A 16,416-nucleotide genomic window follows, 5' to 3' on the forward strand; every position below is an offset into this window, starting at 1 on the left:
ACTCGCTGGGTTGCATTGATGTGGAACTGTTTTCGTTCTGTGCAGTGGTGAGAAAATAGACAGAACATAAACTGTCCTTAGAAAGGCGGTCAGTGGTCTGTAATGTTGAATTTGGATTTGCTTTAAGTTAGCATGTTGCCTTTATTGGAATAGAAGATGCTTGGGAAAAAAAAATCATTCATTTAATTATTTATTTTTAGAAGCTTTCCAAATAGGATGGATGCTCATTAGCTGCTCATTTAGGTCATGTGAGGTCCCTCTGTGGTCCACTCTCAGCCTAGCCTTTTGGTTTCGCTCCCTTAGGTTTAGTAAATGCTGTACAAATGATTTTCAGATTAATGTGCTGCTGGGAAACAAAACCATGACTTCTCTAAAGGGCTTACTGGAGTGCCTGAAAGATGCTAATATGTTGATGGATCTCCTTAAAACCCTTTCCGAAGAACCTGCGAGTGATCTTTGAACACTTTTGAAGGTGAAGGAGTTTCCTTTCAGAATTTAAAAAAGTTGTTAACTGTAAAGTTGTTACAGTTGTTGGCAGCTGTGGCTACAATGTAGCTTGCCATCACCAGTGTGTGAATGGGTGAATGACTGAATGTAGTGTAAAGCGCTTTGGGGTCCTTAGGGACTAAGTAAAGCGCTATACAAATACAGGCCATTTACCATTTAATTAGTAGTCATCAGATTATACCTGGGTATATGTCTGCCGATGTTTTTCATGAACTATCCTGCAGTGTCAAGTTCAATTATTATCTGTGCCAGTTAAACAAACAAACAAACAAACAAAAAGCCCATTGACCAAGAAAATGGTTGTTTTTGGATATTCTTTGTTAAGACTTTAAAAGGATAAAAATAATTCAGGAAATGTGTGAAGTGGAACAAATGCCCTCCTCTCTGAGAATTTTAAACAAAAAATGTAGAAAACATTGAGAAAATGGACATCCAACTTTGAGACTGTGTACTTTCACTTATTTTTATTATCTTATTTTTATTCATTTGTTTGTTGAACTCGGTTCAATATATTTACATATACTTTTTTCTTTTTCTTTTTTTTATGGAACAAATCTCTGGAGTAATCTGCCCACAGATGTGACTCATAAGGTCTTTTTAAATATAATGGACAATAGATGAAAGAACTGCTGACCTTTATGCAGTAATATAATATATTCCTTTTAGTTTTTTCTACCTTTATTTATTTATTTATTTTTTACATTACTCATTCTTATTTTGGTTGTTTTTATGCTCCTATTGTTTAAATGTGTGTTATTTACACACAAACTCGGATGCATCGTAGCCTGTCTCTGTCACAAATTTAGATTCAAAATCCAAAACAATCAAAAATACAGTTGGCTTTTGGTTTACAGTTTAGTTTTTGGCCATTATAATTGTAGATACCAACACACTGGCGATAGGGAAAGGGGAAAAAAATTTTTTTAAAGCTATTGGTGATGAATATTTACTGTCAGTGTGGGTTACTTTTAATTTGATACATGTGTGCAAAAGGAGTTAGGCAATAATAACAATTTATCATTTCATAATGCAGCCAAAACAGCATATTATTGTTGAGGAAGTGGAAATTTAAAGTACCATATAAAGAAAACAAAATATACTCCATATAGTTTTTTTGTAGGTTTGTTTAAATTGCTCAGGTCCAGATTCCCTCATGAATTTATGGTCTCCCCTACATTAGATATATTTTTATTTTTTTAATTTTGAAACTAGATTTCATATTTTTAATGTGTTTTATGGTTCATCATTAGGATTATTTCATTACCAGTGGCAGTGTTGTGATAATAAGAGGATAAAAATAAGCTGGTATTGACTGATTATGACACATTTCTTTTATAGTTCATACTTCCTTAAAATAAGTGCAGCTAAATGACTTATATCTCAGTAAGAAAAAGAAAAAAAAGTGGTAAATGGCAAATTATGGAAATTTCGAATGCACTTTTTGTTTTGACACCTAATCTGTGAATGTTCACACGTCACATCATCTGCATGATGTGTGAAAATCAGTACTGATGCAAACAACAGACTTCCTGGCTGCTCATGACTAATTGTCTCATTTCATGTAAAAACACAGTGACTTGCTGTGTGACGCAGCCTTTTACCATCCATGTGCCGTTTATGATGGCTTGATTTGTTTTGCAACAGCGCTGTGACTAATGTTTCCATAGAGGTGACAGCTGATGAGTCAACAAGTTTGAAAATGCTGTTGCTGAGGGGAGGGAGGACAGACAGCATGCCACCATATCCTAAATCCCATTGTTAATCCTCCAGATAATCATGTGACCCTCTCGAACTGCTTCAAAGCACATTAGTGCCTTTGCAGTACATTTGTTGATTTTGATTTATTTAACAGTGCAGTGTCATTGTGGTTTCATAACACCTTCGTGCAAAGCATATCCACTGTGTTGTGGAGGGTTTTTATATATCTTAGGGCTTATTATTAATGTTTTTTTTGGGGGGGGGGTTTCTCTCTCTTTGCAGGACTCCATCAATGCGCTGGTCTTAGACTTGGACTACCCTGCACTACGAAAGAACAAAAACATTGAGACTTTCTTAAACAGATGTGAGTAGCTTAATGAGAGATAATTATCTAGAAGGTGAACAGCTCAATTTTTCAGAAAAGGCTGATTATCAAAAACAGTCAAATCATCACTTTGTATAAAAGTTTAGGCATAAAATACTGCCTGTTTGCTGTATTAAATCAGTAAATGCCTTCCTAATGAGTTTGTTCTTGATTGCTACTTTCAAAAGTTATTTAACATAAGATTATGTTCATTTTGTAAATTATAGTACTCATTAGAGTACTATTGTCTATGAAACTTGTTAGACAGAGAATAGTAAAACTGGATATACTTCACAGGGTCTATCATTTTATGGATCAGTCATTATCATGTGAATCAATGGGTGGTGAAACCGTGGCTGTATCTATCTTTATATATGTCTTCTGGGAAGTCTGAGCATCTCTGCTCAGATTGTTGGAACATTACCTGGATAAGCAGTAGAAAATGGATGGATGGATAAATATATAGAGGATGTTTACTTTAATAATTGCTTTGTATTCACAACGCTAATGCACGTTCATTTCCTCTGTCCTGTCAATAAACTTTTGCTTCAGATGAGAAAGTCATTGGCCAGATTCGAGATCTGCAGATGAAGTCTGAAGACTTTGACAGAGTTAAAGTGATTGGCCGAGGAGCATTTGGTGAAGTGCAACTGGTAAGTACTGATCATATGAACAGGTGACACTGTTTTTGTTTTTTATAGTTGCTTTGTAAAGCGGTATCGTCATCCATCAAAGATCCATCATACCTTCAAAACAATTCTAACTTTTTGGAGAACTGCATGTCAACAAAATCAACTGCTTGTGTTGCCATAGTCATGGTTAGCACTGTTGCTTCGCAGCATGAAGGTTCATGGTTTGAATCTGCTGCATAATTGAATAGTTCTGTGTGGAGTTTGAATGTTCTACCTGTGCCTAATACCTCAGGTGCTCTGGCTTCCTCCCACAGTCCAAAGAAGTACATGTTATGTTTATTTGTGATTCTACATTGGCCATGGATGTGAGGCACATTCATGCACTTGCATGTGCCATTAGAAAAGAGCTTTTTAAATGCTTGTTCATTTCCGTAATCCTTTTCTCTGCATGCCAAAGTTTGCTGTGCAAACTGACACCGTAAACCAGTCGTTTACCTCAGCTGCTTATGCTGAAGGGAGAGTGGACGGTGAAAAGATGAACATTTAGAACCAACAACCAAAAACACAAATTATGTTCTGTAGTGGTGTCATATGAATACACGGAGAGGCAATGAGTTCCCTCGACAGCTTGAGCCTATATCAGTATAACCAAAGGATGTTTCAGGGTCACATGATGCAGCCCTAAACATACACTTTATCAAAAAGGAAAGCTGAGTCTTTAAAGTAAAGGGGAATGCCTGTATCCTGAACTCAAACATTGAGCCGGTTCCACCATTGAGTCAATGGGTTCCACAAGAGAAACCTGATACTTGAAGGCTCTGCCCTCATTTTACTTTTGAATACTCTACAAACCACAACTAACCATGTACTCTGGGAGTAACAAAGTCTACATTAATTCTATTGTAATCTGAAAGTGGCACATGTACTCATGAATTATCTGTTATGATTGTAATTTTATCTGTTCTTGTACATTTCATCAAACATTTCTCATAGAGTAAGATTAGACTTTGGAGAGTCTCTAAACTTTATCTTCCTGTTGTTCAGGTCAGACATAAAGCCTCACAGAAGGTCTACGCCATGAAGCTGCTGAGCAAATTTGAGATGATAAAGCGCTCAGACTCTGCATTCTTCTGGGAAGAGAGGGATATTATGGCTTTTTCCAACAGTCCCTGGGTTGTGCAGGTACAGCATTTAAGTTGCTGATCAGCTTTTAAAAAGCTTTCGTGTGCATTAACTGGAATATTCACTGGGAACGTGTTGCCAGTTGGATTACTCTTTTGTTTTACTTAGAACAAAGAAATACATTTTCTCCAAAGTATGTGTTTTATATGTTAATTTATTAAATCTCAAAATTGTTTTTAGTTGTGCTGTGCCTTCCAAGATGACCACTACCTCTACATGGTGATGGAGTACATGCCAGGAGGCGACCTGGTTAACCTCACCAGCACCTATGATGTACCGGAGAAGTGGGCCAAGTTCTACACAGCGGAGGTGGTGATGGCCCTGGACGCCATTCACTCCATGGGCTTCATTCACCGAGACGTGAAGCCAGACAACATGCTGCTGGACAGACTCGGACACCTGAAGCTGGCTGACTTTGGCACTTGCATGAAGATGGACTCTGTGAGTAAAAGTGTAAAACCTGAGTCTCTGCTGCTGGCAGAGTTTGCTACCAGGTTAGAAACACAAGAAATGCTTCAGTTTATTCAAGTAACCTCTAGATATGGCCTGAGCCATATTGCATATGATGGAAACAAGTAACGACTCAATAGTGTAACTACAAGGGTACCTGGATGGGGCGTGCATCAGACAGCACAAATGAAGCTCACTTTCTGCTCCATCATACTATTACCTGCCCTTTTCTTAAGTGGAGACATTACCACCAGCTTTGCTCAGAGAGCTGGCAGGTTAAAGCCCGCTGCGACTGCATTGAACATTTTTGTTCTCACATGTGGCTCAGTGGGTGAAGCCGTAAAAGGCCCAGGGCTGCATTTGGTGCAGCTTTTTTCTATTTTAATGATTCTGAGATGCTTATAATGATGTGGTGAAGCTCAGTTAATAAATAGCTTTTTTGTGCATAAAGCAGTATATTAGAGCAGACTATTTTGGCAAAGATAAGAGTTGGATTTATTTTGTTTTGTTTGGTTTTGTTTTACTTTTTTAGGCCCATACTTTATTTCAAAGAGGAGCTGTTGATGACTTCTCTTTTTAATGTGGTGTTGCAGTGGTAGATTATCATAATTAAAATGCTTGAAAATACTGATGTCAGTGTATGAGATGGATAGATGATGTGCTGACACTTGGAGTAGGATAATGAATAATAACAATACAGTTTATAATAAAAAGACAAGATAGTCAAAGTGCTATAGACGCATAGTTGAGGGCTTTGTGTTGTGAGAGTGCAAAAGCTTTATATATACAAAACTAAAAAAAAAATCCAAAGAGAAGAAATAAAGCTAAACCTCAGACTTTCTCAGATTTCTATAAATGTTTAGCTTCAGCAGTTTTTTTTCTTCTCTTTGCTCTCTATGATGTCTGTGAAAAACAATATTTTTATGTGATCATCTCAGGGATCCCCTGCTGTCCAAACTGTTTCTTTGGCAGAAGAAAGTTGGCTTAAAGAGTGTGAAGGGGTTAAAATGGCTTGTTTTAGGCAGAATAATGAGTCATGCAAAGCTACTCTAGTGTAGTCCAAGAATAAAAATATAACAAGTCCACTTTAATAACTAAGCTGTTACAGTGAGCTCTGCTTCTGCCTTCAGCTGGAATGGTTACTTTTTGGTAGTCTGTTAAGTTTGGATCAACACTCTCCTTTAGCTTATGCCCATATAAATCAAACCATACCTGTAGGGTACTAAACATATAATGATCTCTGGATTTGTGTTGCAGACCGGCATGGTGCACTGTGACACAGCTGTTGGGACTCCAGACTACATCTCGCCAGAAGTGCTAAAATCCCAGGGAGGAGATGGCTATTATGGGAGAGAATGCGACTGGTGGTCTGTAGGGGTCTTCATTTACGAGTTGCTCGTCGGTCGGTGAACATTTCATAAAATAATTTAACTCGTATGTGTTGATGTTTGTGTCTCTCAATTTATTTCAGTGTTGCTTGCTCACTTATAGGTGACACGCCGTTCTACGCCGACTCTTTGGTGGGAACATACAGTAAAATCATGGACCACAAGAACTCCCTCAATTTTCCAGATGATGTGGAGATCTCCAACGATGCCAAGAATATCATCTGTGCCTTCCTGACTGACAGGTATGAATCTTACAAGAAGAAGATGTCAGGGGTTTGACGTTTTGGAAAATGCATATGTGTATTTTCTTGCAGAGAGTAACAGGGGGCACCTCAATAGCACTCTTATGTTATCTCTCAAACTCTTCCTCTTATACACAACTGTCCATCTCCATCTGTCTGTCAACCCACAAACCACTTTGTCTTTCATGGGGATGTTTTTTATATATATATCTAAGCTGTAGTTTCTTCATGCTGGTCCCAGACGTAAGCACAAGGTTTCTTTTTTTGTGTGGCAATACTTAGAGATTACATAACATGTTGATACAACTGCACACTTACGCTTATCTGTGTGTTTGTCTCTTAATATTTAAGGTTATAAAGGTTTGTTTGATTTAGTTGATTTATTCCCAGTCACCTCTTAACTAAGGACAAAGGTCCAATTCAATCAACTCATTGTCTGCTTTTGTTTTGAGGGAGGTGCGATTAGGCAGAAACGGCGTGGAGGAAATCAAGCGACATCCTTTCTTCAAAAATGACCAGTGGACCTTTGACACCATCAGAGACAGTTAGTATACAACCTTTGTTCTGCTACCTATCATTATTGATTATGATACATGTTTTTGTTTTTTCTCAATATGGAGTGTATTTCGTTTAGCACCATGCGTTTGGTGGTTGGGTAAGCACATGCACAGATCATGTAGGTATTTTTATTTGCAAAGTACTTTGTGATGAGAAATGTACAGAGCAGAACTAGACCTCCACTTCCTGCAGGTTTTGGCTCGCTGCAGATGTCCAGAGCAGGAGGACTGCTGTCACCAGCAGCAAGTCTAAGACTGTTGAGTCGGAGTCTGTCTGTCTGCAAGACAAAGCAGCTTAATTACATCAAGGGCTGCCATGACAATGAACTGGCCAGCGTGCCGGCGGTTGGAAAGTGCGAGGCTAGCTGGTTAACAGCGACTGAACTTTCAAAATAAAAGCAAGGGGATTTTCCACTACTAAATTGAAGAACAGGAGAAATGAACATGGAATAAACTGTAGATGAGTGTTCAGCTCCCAGCAAAGCCCATCGTGCACTTTCCAAAACAATTTCAAAAACCATTACATTTAAATTCTGCACAATGCTTTTGTTTGTTTTCCTACATCTAAAATCAAATTTCACCTTTCCTTCCACTTTACTCTGTGTTCAGAGTTGTTTACCTTGTGGATATCCCCTTTGGGCACAGCAGATGCTCTCTTTCTTTGGCCATACCTGCCAGGAATGCATCAAGCATACAAAATTATCATTCCTAAGTGTAATTCAAGAGAAAGTCAGAATTTGTGACCAAATATAGAACGCAGCTCGTGCAGATCAGTAAAATTTTTTTTATTTTTTCCTGTGAGAGGTCTTAAATTTTATCAGATGTACTCCAATTTTTTCTGGCATGCTCTACTTCAGAAGCCAAAAACGGTCACACCCTCAACTCACAGTTTTTATCAATCAAACAACATTAAAAAAATATCAAAATTAAATTTAAATTAAATATAATTCAGCACAACAGCACCTGCAAACCTTTTCTTTAATCTCCTTTTTAGACAAAAAAATTACCTGCCTGTTCTGGCTCTGCAGGTAGGGCGCAGTTTGTGAACCACTGAATTGATTTTTAGCTTTGGTTGCACTGTGTTGTGCCAATAAAGGGCAATGCTGAAAAAGTTAACCCAGTGCAGAGAAATCCGGGTAACCTGATGTGCAAAACTTTAGCAGGAATTCCTTCAGAACAGCAGCTGGATCAGAGAGCACATTAAAATGATTTATTAGACTGACATATTTTTACACAGTGCTTCCTTTTTCCACCAATTCACTCTCACCTTTTTCCTGTCTCTCTCTTTCTCTCTCTCTCTCGCCTCAGCGGTTGCCCCTGTGGTCCCAGAGCTGAGCAGTGACATAGACACCAGCAACTTTGATGAGATAGAAGATGACAAAGGCGATGTAGAAACCTTCCCCACACCTAAGGCATTTGTCGGCAATCAGTTACCCTTTGTTGGCTTCACCTACTTCAAAGAAGACCAGTAAATTATCCAATTCTCTTCATTTCCCATGATTTTAGGGACCTCCGTGGTTCCACAAAGACAATTTATAGATTTATTTTTGGCTGTAGTGTCCTTGACCTTGGGCTGATTTTATTCATTTCCTCCTTCAGGTTATTAAATGCTTCCAACAACTCAGTGGCTCATGAGAATTCAAAAGGGGAGGTAAGTACTTTGACTCCCACACACAGTAACTGCCAGGTGCACCTTTAGCAACTGCATTAATACCGGACCGAGCTCCTCGGGAAATAAATAAGTCTGGTATCAGTTTACATGACCACACAGAAAAGGCCTGTTGACATTGTGATCAGCTTCACATTGTAAGACATCAAGGATTATGATGGAAATGACTCACAGGGGGATTTCTAACCTGATCCCATGATTTATTTGTACTTTGTTAGAATTTCAGTGTTCTCAGCCGCACACAGAGACTTAAGCAGCTTTCAGTATAAGTGGCTGAGCCGAACGCTAATCTGAAGAACTTTTATTGACTTCAGTCCTAAAAGACTGCCCCCATTACGAGGAACAAAACAAACCCTATGTTTTACTTTCGCTTTGTTTCTTATCAATTGACTAAATGTAGGTGATTAAAGGTATAGTGACCATTCAAGTGACCATTGTGGTGGTTTAAGGTTGTTGTGATACTTCTAATTGTAAAAATGTTTATAGTCCTAAAAGACTGCCCCTAAAAACATTATACCATTAACCATGAAAATGGCTTCTGTGCTATTTTGACCGAGGACAACAACATTTGCCTGCATTTCCTTGGTAGCATTAGTTAGCTAACTTAAAATTTAACGTTACATCCCAACCAAAACCGTATTTTTAAGAGTGCTACTGATATTTGGCGAATTTCAATGCAGAAAATAAACAGATTTCCTTGAGTCCTACAAAAATATTATATGCATTTTATAAAAATATAATTGATTTACAGTGCCTGACTTGGCTCAGATCAGCTGATTTTGTGTGTGTGTGTTCCTGAGGCTCCAGACATGTTATCAAACTGGAAGTTGGAGACTCCCTCTGGTGGACAAACTGCAACAACAACATTCAAAACATGGTTGAAGGGTGTTTCTGTCGTCTTTTCTTGACTTATTAATTTTTTTATTTATCAGCCCTATAAAGGCCGATAGTTCCTATAAAGGAACATCAGGCGTTCTGCTAGTGCTCAGACGGTGTGTGTGTCACTGCAAAGTCTAGCTAGCAATTGATGTTACATGTCTTCTTACCCTGTGTGTGTTAAATTGTCACTTTAGTGTGGAGCGCATAAATTGGAAGTCTTTCTTTCTTTCTCTTCTTAGTCAGCAGCACTGCAGAAGAAACTTCGCCACCTAGAGATGCAGATGAATAATGACAAACAAGTCAAAGATGATCTAGAGCAAAAATACAGGTGGGTAATCTGTAGTGAACATTGTGTATCAAGAATAAGAGCCGCATCATGTTGCTCCACTTATTTGCTTATGCACGGTGGCCAAATTGTTTTTTTTAAGCATTTGTATTTTTCTGCAGGGCCGCCACCACTCGTCTGGAAAAGCTGTCCAAAGAACTTGAGGAAGAGGTCAGTTAATCACATGGAAACATCCAATTACCTGAATATTTCTGTCTGTCTGGCGTCAATATCTGCTGGGACATGACCCTCTGGGATTTTATAAGTTCTGTCTTCCTCACCCATTTTAATGGGCTTTTCCCAAAAACTCGATTATTTGAGCCAGAATAATGATTCTTATTATCCACACTTGTCCACTTTCCGGTTGAATACCAGCGTCTCGTATCCAGGGAGGTTCAGCTGGAGCGCCTGCCGAATTCTAACGGCCACATTAAAATGTCTATTGTGATTGAATTTGTGTTGAGGCCCATTTGGATTCTGGCGAATAATTTCTCATAAAGTGAATTATGGAATCACAGTAGCATGAAACCATCCCCGCAGGAGATGTTGAACAAAGACGTTTATGATTGATTTTTAGGTGAGCAGCAGAAAGAACCTGGAGTCGAGTCTGAGGCAGCTGGAGAGGGAGAAGGCTCTGCTGCAGCACAAAAGCCTGGAGAGCCACCGCAAGGCTGAGAGCGAGGCCGACAGGAAGCGCTGTCTGGAGAACGAAGGTGACATGAGACACACTGTGGATTCTGCAGTAGAGCTATAGCTTTTATCCGTTTTAGTTTTTAAAGCTTTCCAGATTTACTTCTTTTGTACAGGAAGTTAAACACCAGTTATCAGCTGGAAATTAATACATTTCACAGAAAAATATATTTTCTTTTACTTAAGAGACAGTTTTTCAAAGCTTTTTAACTAGCTTTTAAGTAAAAAAAAAAAAAAATGCGGCGGCACACATTCTCGGTTTATTTGTGTAACATCCTTTATGCAGGTTAGGGTCCTTTAAGGTGATCGATTACATGAACTGAAAAGACAAACATTATAATACTTCTATCATGAGTGAGAAAAACAAGGTTGATTAAATGCATTTGTTTTAAGAAATAGATTCAAACTTGACAGCAGTGATGCATTAAAGCGAGAGAATAAAATGAACCACACACAGGAATCCAGTAAAAATCCACCCCTGAAATCACTCTTCTTGTGTGAAGTCAGAAACTTATGTGTTTTTTTTTTTTTTGGTTTTTGGCTTTGCAATAATATAAATTCATGGTGACTTTACTGAGATAAAGTGGGTAATACTGCCATCACCTGGACAAAGACACTATGATACAAACATTTCATCAGGGCTACTCTCTTCTGTGCTCTGGCTGTCTTTGTAATACCTATATTGTGTAATTTTTGGCTCCTTTATTAAACCAAACTAAAGCTCTCTTTCCATAATTAATTTGCAGTTTATATGAAGAACTTGTTGCGTTTAAATGAACTTTATCAGTTTTAAATTGTGATTTTACTTCTTGAAACACACTGCATCACAATAATTTTTGTCTTTGTTCTTGTGATCTGTGCAGTCAACAGCCTCCGAGACCAGCTGGATGACATGAAGAAGCGAAACCAAAACTCGCACATTTCCAATGAGAAGAACATTCACCTCCAGAAACAGGTCAGCTACCTACCTTGATGTATGTTCGGTGAGGTTAGCAGCCTCTTTTATAAGAATGAGGGGAACGGCAGCCTTGCCCATCAGACCTGGACAATGAAACATACAGACACAGAAGTAACCTAAGACTGAAGTGTGGGTGACAGTGTGTCGAGCCTGTAAACAATTTCATCTCCCTCTGCAAAGGATTCCAAGCAGCTGAAGGGGAAACTCTCCAGCTTTTTAGCCTTTATGTTGGGGGGAACGGTCAGCATGGACGATGAGCTCTGTGGCATTAGATTACAAGCATATAACATATACAGCCTTGAATAGATGTAAAACCAAATACATTAACAATCACAACAGCTGAAAGTATTTGATGTCCAGCCAGACTGAAAAGATCACTATGATCTTGTCAAGCCACCTTCTTGGACTCTGAGTCCTTTAAAGGGAAAATATTGATGTGATTTGTGTACGTGTTTTTCTGTTAGCTGGAAGAAGCCAACACGTTGTTGCGGGCCGAGACGGAGGCGGCGACGAGGCTCCGCAAAGCCCAAACTGAGAGCAGCAAGCAGCTGCAGCAGCTGGAGGCCAACGTGCGCGAGCTGCAGGACAAATGCTGCCTGCTGGAGCGCAGCAAGCTGAGTCTGGAGAAGGAATGCATCAGCCTGCAGGCTGCGCTAGAGACGGAGAGGAGGGAGCACAGCCAGGGCTCGGAAACCATCACTGACCTGATGGGTGGGTGAAGCATTTAACACACAAAGATTTCTTTTTTTGTTTGTTTGTTTGTTTTTATTTGTTTATCACATTGTATGCATCTTACATGACATATTTTCTCAAACATTTTTTTTCCCCCAAACATTTTAACTTACACAAAGATTTCTTTGTCAAGTCTGTAAACAGTGGTCGTTTATATGCATTATTTTAATGACTATGTGATACCAGGAATATTACATGTTATATATTAGATGTTGTATTCATCAGTGTATCAAAACAAGTTTTACAGAACAGTGTTTGTAAAAAGTGAAACCCACTTCTTTACAAACTTATAAAATACTAAACCAAATGCTATGATCGTTTTTGTCCTCCATAGTCAGACCATCCTCAGTATAGCAGCTTTACATGGAGCACCAATATGTCATATATTCGTCTTTTGTTCATGCTCCACCAGATTTGACAAAATTCGGCTCGCTATCAGAAAAAGAAACTGCACCTCTGTTCTCGGTTGTCACCTTAGCGTACAAGAAAACCAAAAGAATAGATATGTGTAGAATTTCAGGTTCGATGTCAGTATAAGTCACAATTCTAGGCACATCTGTAGCTGCTGATATGTTTACCTGTATTTTTATGAGGTGGAAATGTAATTACATTCCTCTGAAAGAAGTTCAGTTTCTGCGCCCTGAAAGTAGTTTTCCTCCTGCCTGCCTTGGAGCTTATATGGCAGATTTAATAAAGGGGCAGCTAGATGAGCAACAGCAATGTGCCACCCAAATGCTGAGGGCAGTCAAGAGGCTTTTCAGGGCTAAATAACTCTGAACTGGAGTCAGAATCCATTCAGCAAACAGCACAGTCACACCGTGTGTGTTTGAGAGAGGCTGATTTGAATTAGTAAAAACAAGTTTGTCCAGAGGTGTCAGATAAAACCTTGAACAAATATAGCTGCTGTTTTGGAGACAGAAGGGTCAAAGCGGCCTGTTTGCTCCAGTGCGCCTGGACAGTTTGTAATATTTGTGTAACTGTAGGGAGTCTGTTTACATAAATGCTAACAATTCACCCATAATCTGATAAAAGCAGCTCTCGGGCTACTTAAGCTGTCACATAAAACCTCTTATCTGACTGCGTTAATTAGGACGTGGGCGTCACAAACCATGAGTTCTGCCTTATGAATCTGCATTTGTAGGTCTTCGGATGCAGTGCCTTGGGTGTTGCATTTACAAATAAAACACAGCACAGTATAATGAGCTGCTTCCTCTGGTTGGTCCAAGAGCTGAAATTCATTTGAACTATGTAAATATTTATATTAATATAAATATTGCCCTCCGTTGCTTACTACAAGTAACTGGGTTATGTATATGTGTGTATAAATAAGCCCATTGTGGCACTGTTGGAACTGCTGGAACAACTAAACATGCACTCTTGGTAGTTGCCCTGAACTGCCCCGAGCTTGCTGACCAGAGTCAATATATGAGGCAGGTAACTTATATATGTAAAGCACATTTAAATGAGAGGGAGTGCTTTTTAGTTAAGGTCAGGGGATTAACAATGCTAGTTTACAAGTAAACCTGGAATAAACAAACCAGACCTAAACTATAAACTCAAAACATTAAAATAAATACACAAATTAAATAGAAATAATATATTGAAAATGGAAATAAAGATACTTGATGACTGTGTAAGTTTATAGTTTGCTGTTGGGTGAAGCTTTGTGTGATCTGTACGTGAAATGTAACTCTGAGGACTCTCATGGGCTTATCTTGCAGGACGTATTTCTGGCCTGGAAGAGGAGGCGCGTCAGCAGAAACAGGCTTTATCCAAAGCTGAGACTGAGAAGAGGCAGCTTCAAGAGAAACTCACTGATCTGGAGAAGGTAAGTCATGAAATCTTGACTGGAAACATTTTTTGCTTTGAGACGCGATTCCTGGAAATTTGCTTTGAGCCTCACATGTGATCGAAATTAAGTAAAAGTTATGTTAAAAGTAGTATCATAGTGTTTCTTGGAAACATCAGCATCTTGATTTGAGGTCAGCATGATTGGACTGTTTGTTCCAGGTCATTTGACATCAGTGAGAAATTAATATTTTATTAAAGCATTCGGGAAAGTCTTTTGTTTTGATTAAAGTGACAAATAATTGATTTACAGGAGCTATTTTCAAACTCAAGCCCACTGCAGGCCAAATAATTATTTTAAAAGACTGCCAAACCTTTAATCACGACTCCAGTCGACACGGGAAGATTAATACAAAGTATTTGCTTAGTTTTGTTTTCATAGATTCATATTAAAAATTGCATAACTGCCTGCTTTTTGACTTTAAAATATCTAAGAGAAATGGAGGAGAAAGGCCTAATTTATTGCAGCACTGTAACTGACCTGTTTCAGAAACTGTATTTAGTGATTTACTGAATATTTCTAACTGCACTTCCTTAGAATATACATATAAATGTGAACTACCATGTAGTGACATGTCTTTCTGGGCTTGGTCTCAAAACACTTGGTGTTACATGCCTTCATTTTTTAATTTTCTGACTAGATTTTGCTCTGGGTGTTACATCTGTGTGTGTGTTTTCTACAGGAGAAGAGCAACAAGGAGATCGATTTGACCTACAAGCTGAAGGTGCTGCAGCAGGAGCTGGAACAGGAGGAGGCCTCTCATAAGGCCACCAGAGCAATGCTGGCAGACAAGAGCAAGATCAAGGTCACCATCGAGGGTGCCAAGTCAGAGTCCATGAAGGGTAAGGGCTCTGATCTTTTGTTTCCACGAGGTTATTCTTTCACAGTTTGTACGGAGTTCAGGGTTCGAGCTATATAATTTGGGGCTGATCGACAGCTCTGAGTTCAGATTGCTACAAGATGTACAGAATGAGAAATGTTATTGATTTAACTTTTCACAGGGGAAATGAACTAATATAAGTGAATAACTCTCATTCAGAGTTGGAGCAGAAGCTGGCAGAGGAGCGAGCTGCCAAACTGCGGCTGGAGAACAGAATACTGGAGCTGGAGAAGCAGAGCAGCATGATGGACTGTGACAACAAACAGGCCCTGCAGAAGCTAGACGAGCTGCGCAGACACAAGGATCACCTTACTGAGGAGGTGAGCATTTCTGTTCTGCACAGGAGACCAGTGAAGTTTGGGTTTAGCTGTTAAATGTCACCAACAGGAGCTACTTTGGCAGCTAATGTAAAGAGTGTCATATCTAAGCCAAAAATTGGATAGAAGGATAATGAAAAAAGAGCTGATGCGAGTAAAAAAAACTTTTATTAAATTCCTTTTGTTCTTTCAGGTGAAGAACCTGACACTGAAGATCGAGCAGGAGACCCAGAAGCGTAACCTGACTCAGAACGACCTGAAGGCTCAAAACCAGCAGCTCAGTGCCCTGAAAACCTCTGAGAAGCAGCTCAAGCAGGAAACTAATCACCTGCTGGATATTAAGCGCAGCTTGGAGAAGCAGAACCAGGAGCTGCGCAAGTAAGTTTAATTTTGTTGTAACACTTTCCCAGCAGGCATACTGCATGCTCCTTATGTGGTCAGATTATGAATCATCGACTCATTTTTCTTTTCACAGGGAAAGACAGGACACAGATGGACAAATGAAGGAGTTACAAGACCAGTTAGAGGCTGAGCAGTATTTCTCAGTAAGTCTGATATCTGATCACAGATGTGGATGGAAAATGAAGACACTTTGATTTGGCATTTTAGGCTTTTTATGGTTTCATTCATCTGACTGAGCAGCACAAACTGCTGATTGATTTACCACTGAATAGTCCCCTCTCTCCTCCTGGCTAAACAGCTTTTTCTCTGTCGCATCCACGATGTGTTTCACTCCTTTTCAGCCTGATCAGGGCGCTGCTGTGGCAGTTTTCACAATATTCAGCTGCCTATGAGTCAGAGACTCGTTCTAACTCTGCTGTCTTGAACTGCAGCTGCGGACGGCAGTCCTTATTCTGCTCTGAAGGTGTAAGCGCTACAGTTGAAGTCCAAGCTGGAGCTTAACTCATTGGAAAGGAAACTCACTAAATGTTTCAGTTGTGTGTAGGGGTCTAGCAATTCTTACATCCACAATATGGATGTGCTCTGATATTTATAGAGTAGAGCTACAGGGGCTGCTCCACACTATACTGTCAAATAACAGTCAGCTATATTAGACTGCAGTGCTGTTATTCCCTAGTTGAAGCATAATAATCCGG

The 16,416-nt window shown here is 39.2% G+C and overlaps 1 protein-coding gene across 3 annotated transcripts in view; it reads left to right on the forward strand.

Annotated features, from left to right (window-relative positions):
* rock2a (rho-associated, coiled-coil containing protein kinase 2a) overlaps positions 1 to 16,416 on the forward strand; it is a 45,493-nt gene that overhangs the window by 21,199 nt on the left and 7,878 nt on the right. For all 3 annotated transcript variants that reach the window (XR_005609340.1, XM_031746133.2, XM_039603113.1), the window contains exons 2-20: positions 2,488 to 2,569; positions 3,122 to 3,222; positions 4,246 to 4,383; positions 4,564 to 4,824; positions 6,091 to 6,235; positions 6,325 to 6,463; positions 6,916 to 7,007; positions 8,329 to 8,488; positions 8,620 to 8,671; positions 9,808 to 9,896; positions 10,016 to 10,064; positions 10,471 to 10,606; positions 11,447 to 11,538; positions 12,006 to 12,252; positions 13,995 to 14,101; positions 14,805 to 14,964; positions 15,162 to 15,322; positions 15,513 to 15,697; positions 15,795 to 15,864. Coding sequence is in view for 2 of the 3 variants with exons in the window: in XM_031746133.2 (XP_031601993.2) it covers positions 2,488 to 2,569; positions 3,122 to 3,222; positions 4,246 to 4,383; positions 4,564 to 4,824; positions 6,091 to 6,235; positions 6,325 to 6,463; positions 6,916 to 7,007; positions 8,329 to 8,488; positions 8,620 to 8,671; positions 9,808 to 9,896; positions 10,016 to 10,064; positions 10,471 to 10,606; positions 11,447 to 11,538; positions 12,006 to 12,252; positions 13,995 to 14,101; positions 14,805 to 14,964; positions 15,162 to 15,322; positions 15,513 to 15,697; positions 15,795 to 15,864 (2,466 nt within the window). In the remaining variant the exon portion in view is untranslated. The remainder of the gene's footprint in view (positions 1 to 2,487; positions 2,570 to 3,121; positions 3,223 to 4,245; positions 4,384 to 4,563; positions 4,825 to 6,090; positions 6,236 to 6,324; positions 6,464 to 6,915; positions 7,008 to 8,328; positions 8,489 to 8,619; positions 8,672 to 9,807; positions 9,897 to 10,015; positions 10,065 to 10,470; positions 10,607 to 11,446; positions 11,539 to 12,005; positions 12,253 to 13,994; positions 14,102 to 14,804; positions 14,965 to 15,161; positions 15,323 to 15,512; positions 15,698 to 15,794; positions 15,865 to 16,416) is intronic.

Source organism: Oreochromis aureus, linkage group 19 (assembly GCF_013358895.1).
Source record: "Oreochromis aureus strain Israel breed Guangdong linkage group 19, ZZ_aureus, whole genome shotgun sequence".
Lineage (NCBI taxonomy): Eukaryota > Metazoa > Chordata > Actinopteri > Cichliformes > Cichlidae > Oreochromis > Oreochromis aureus.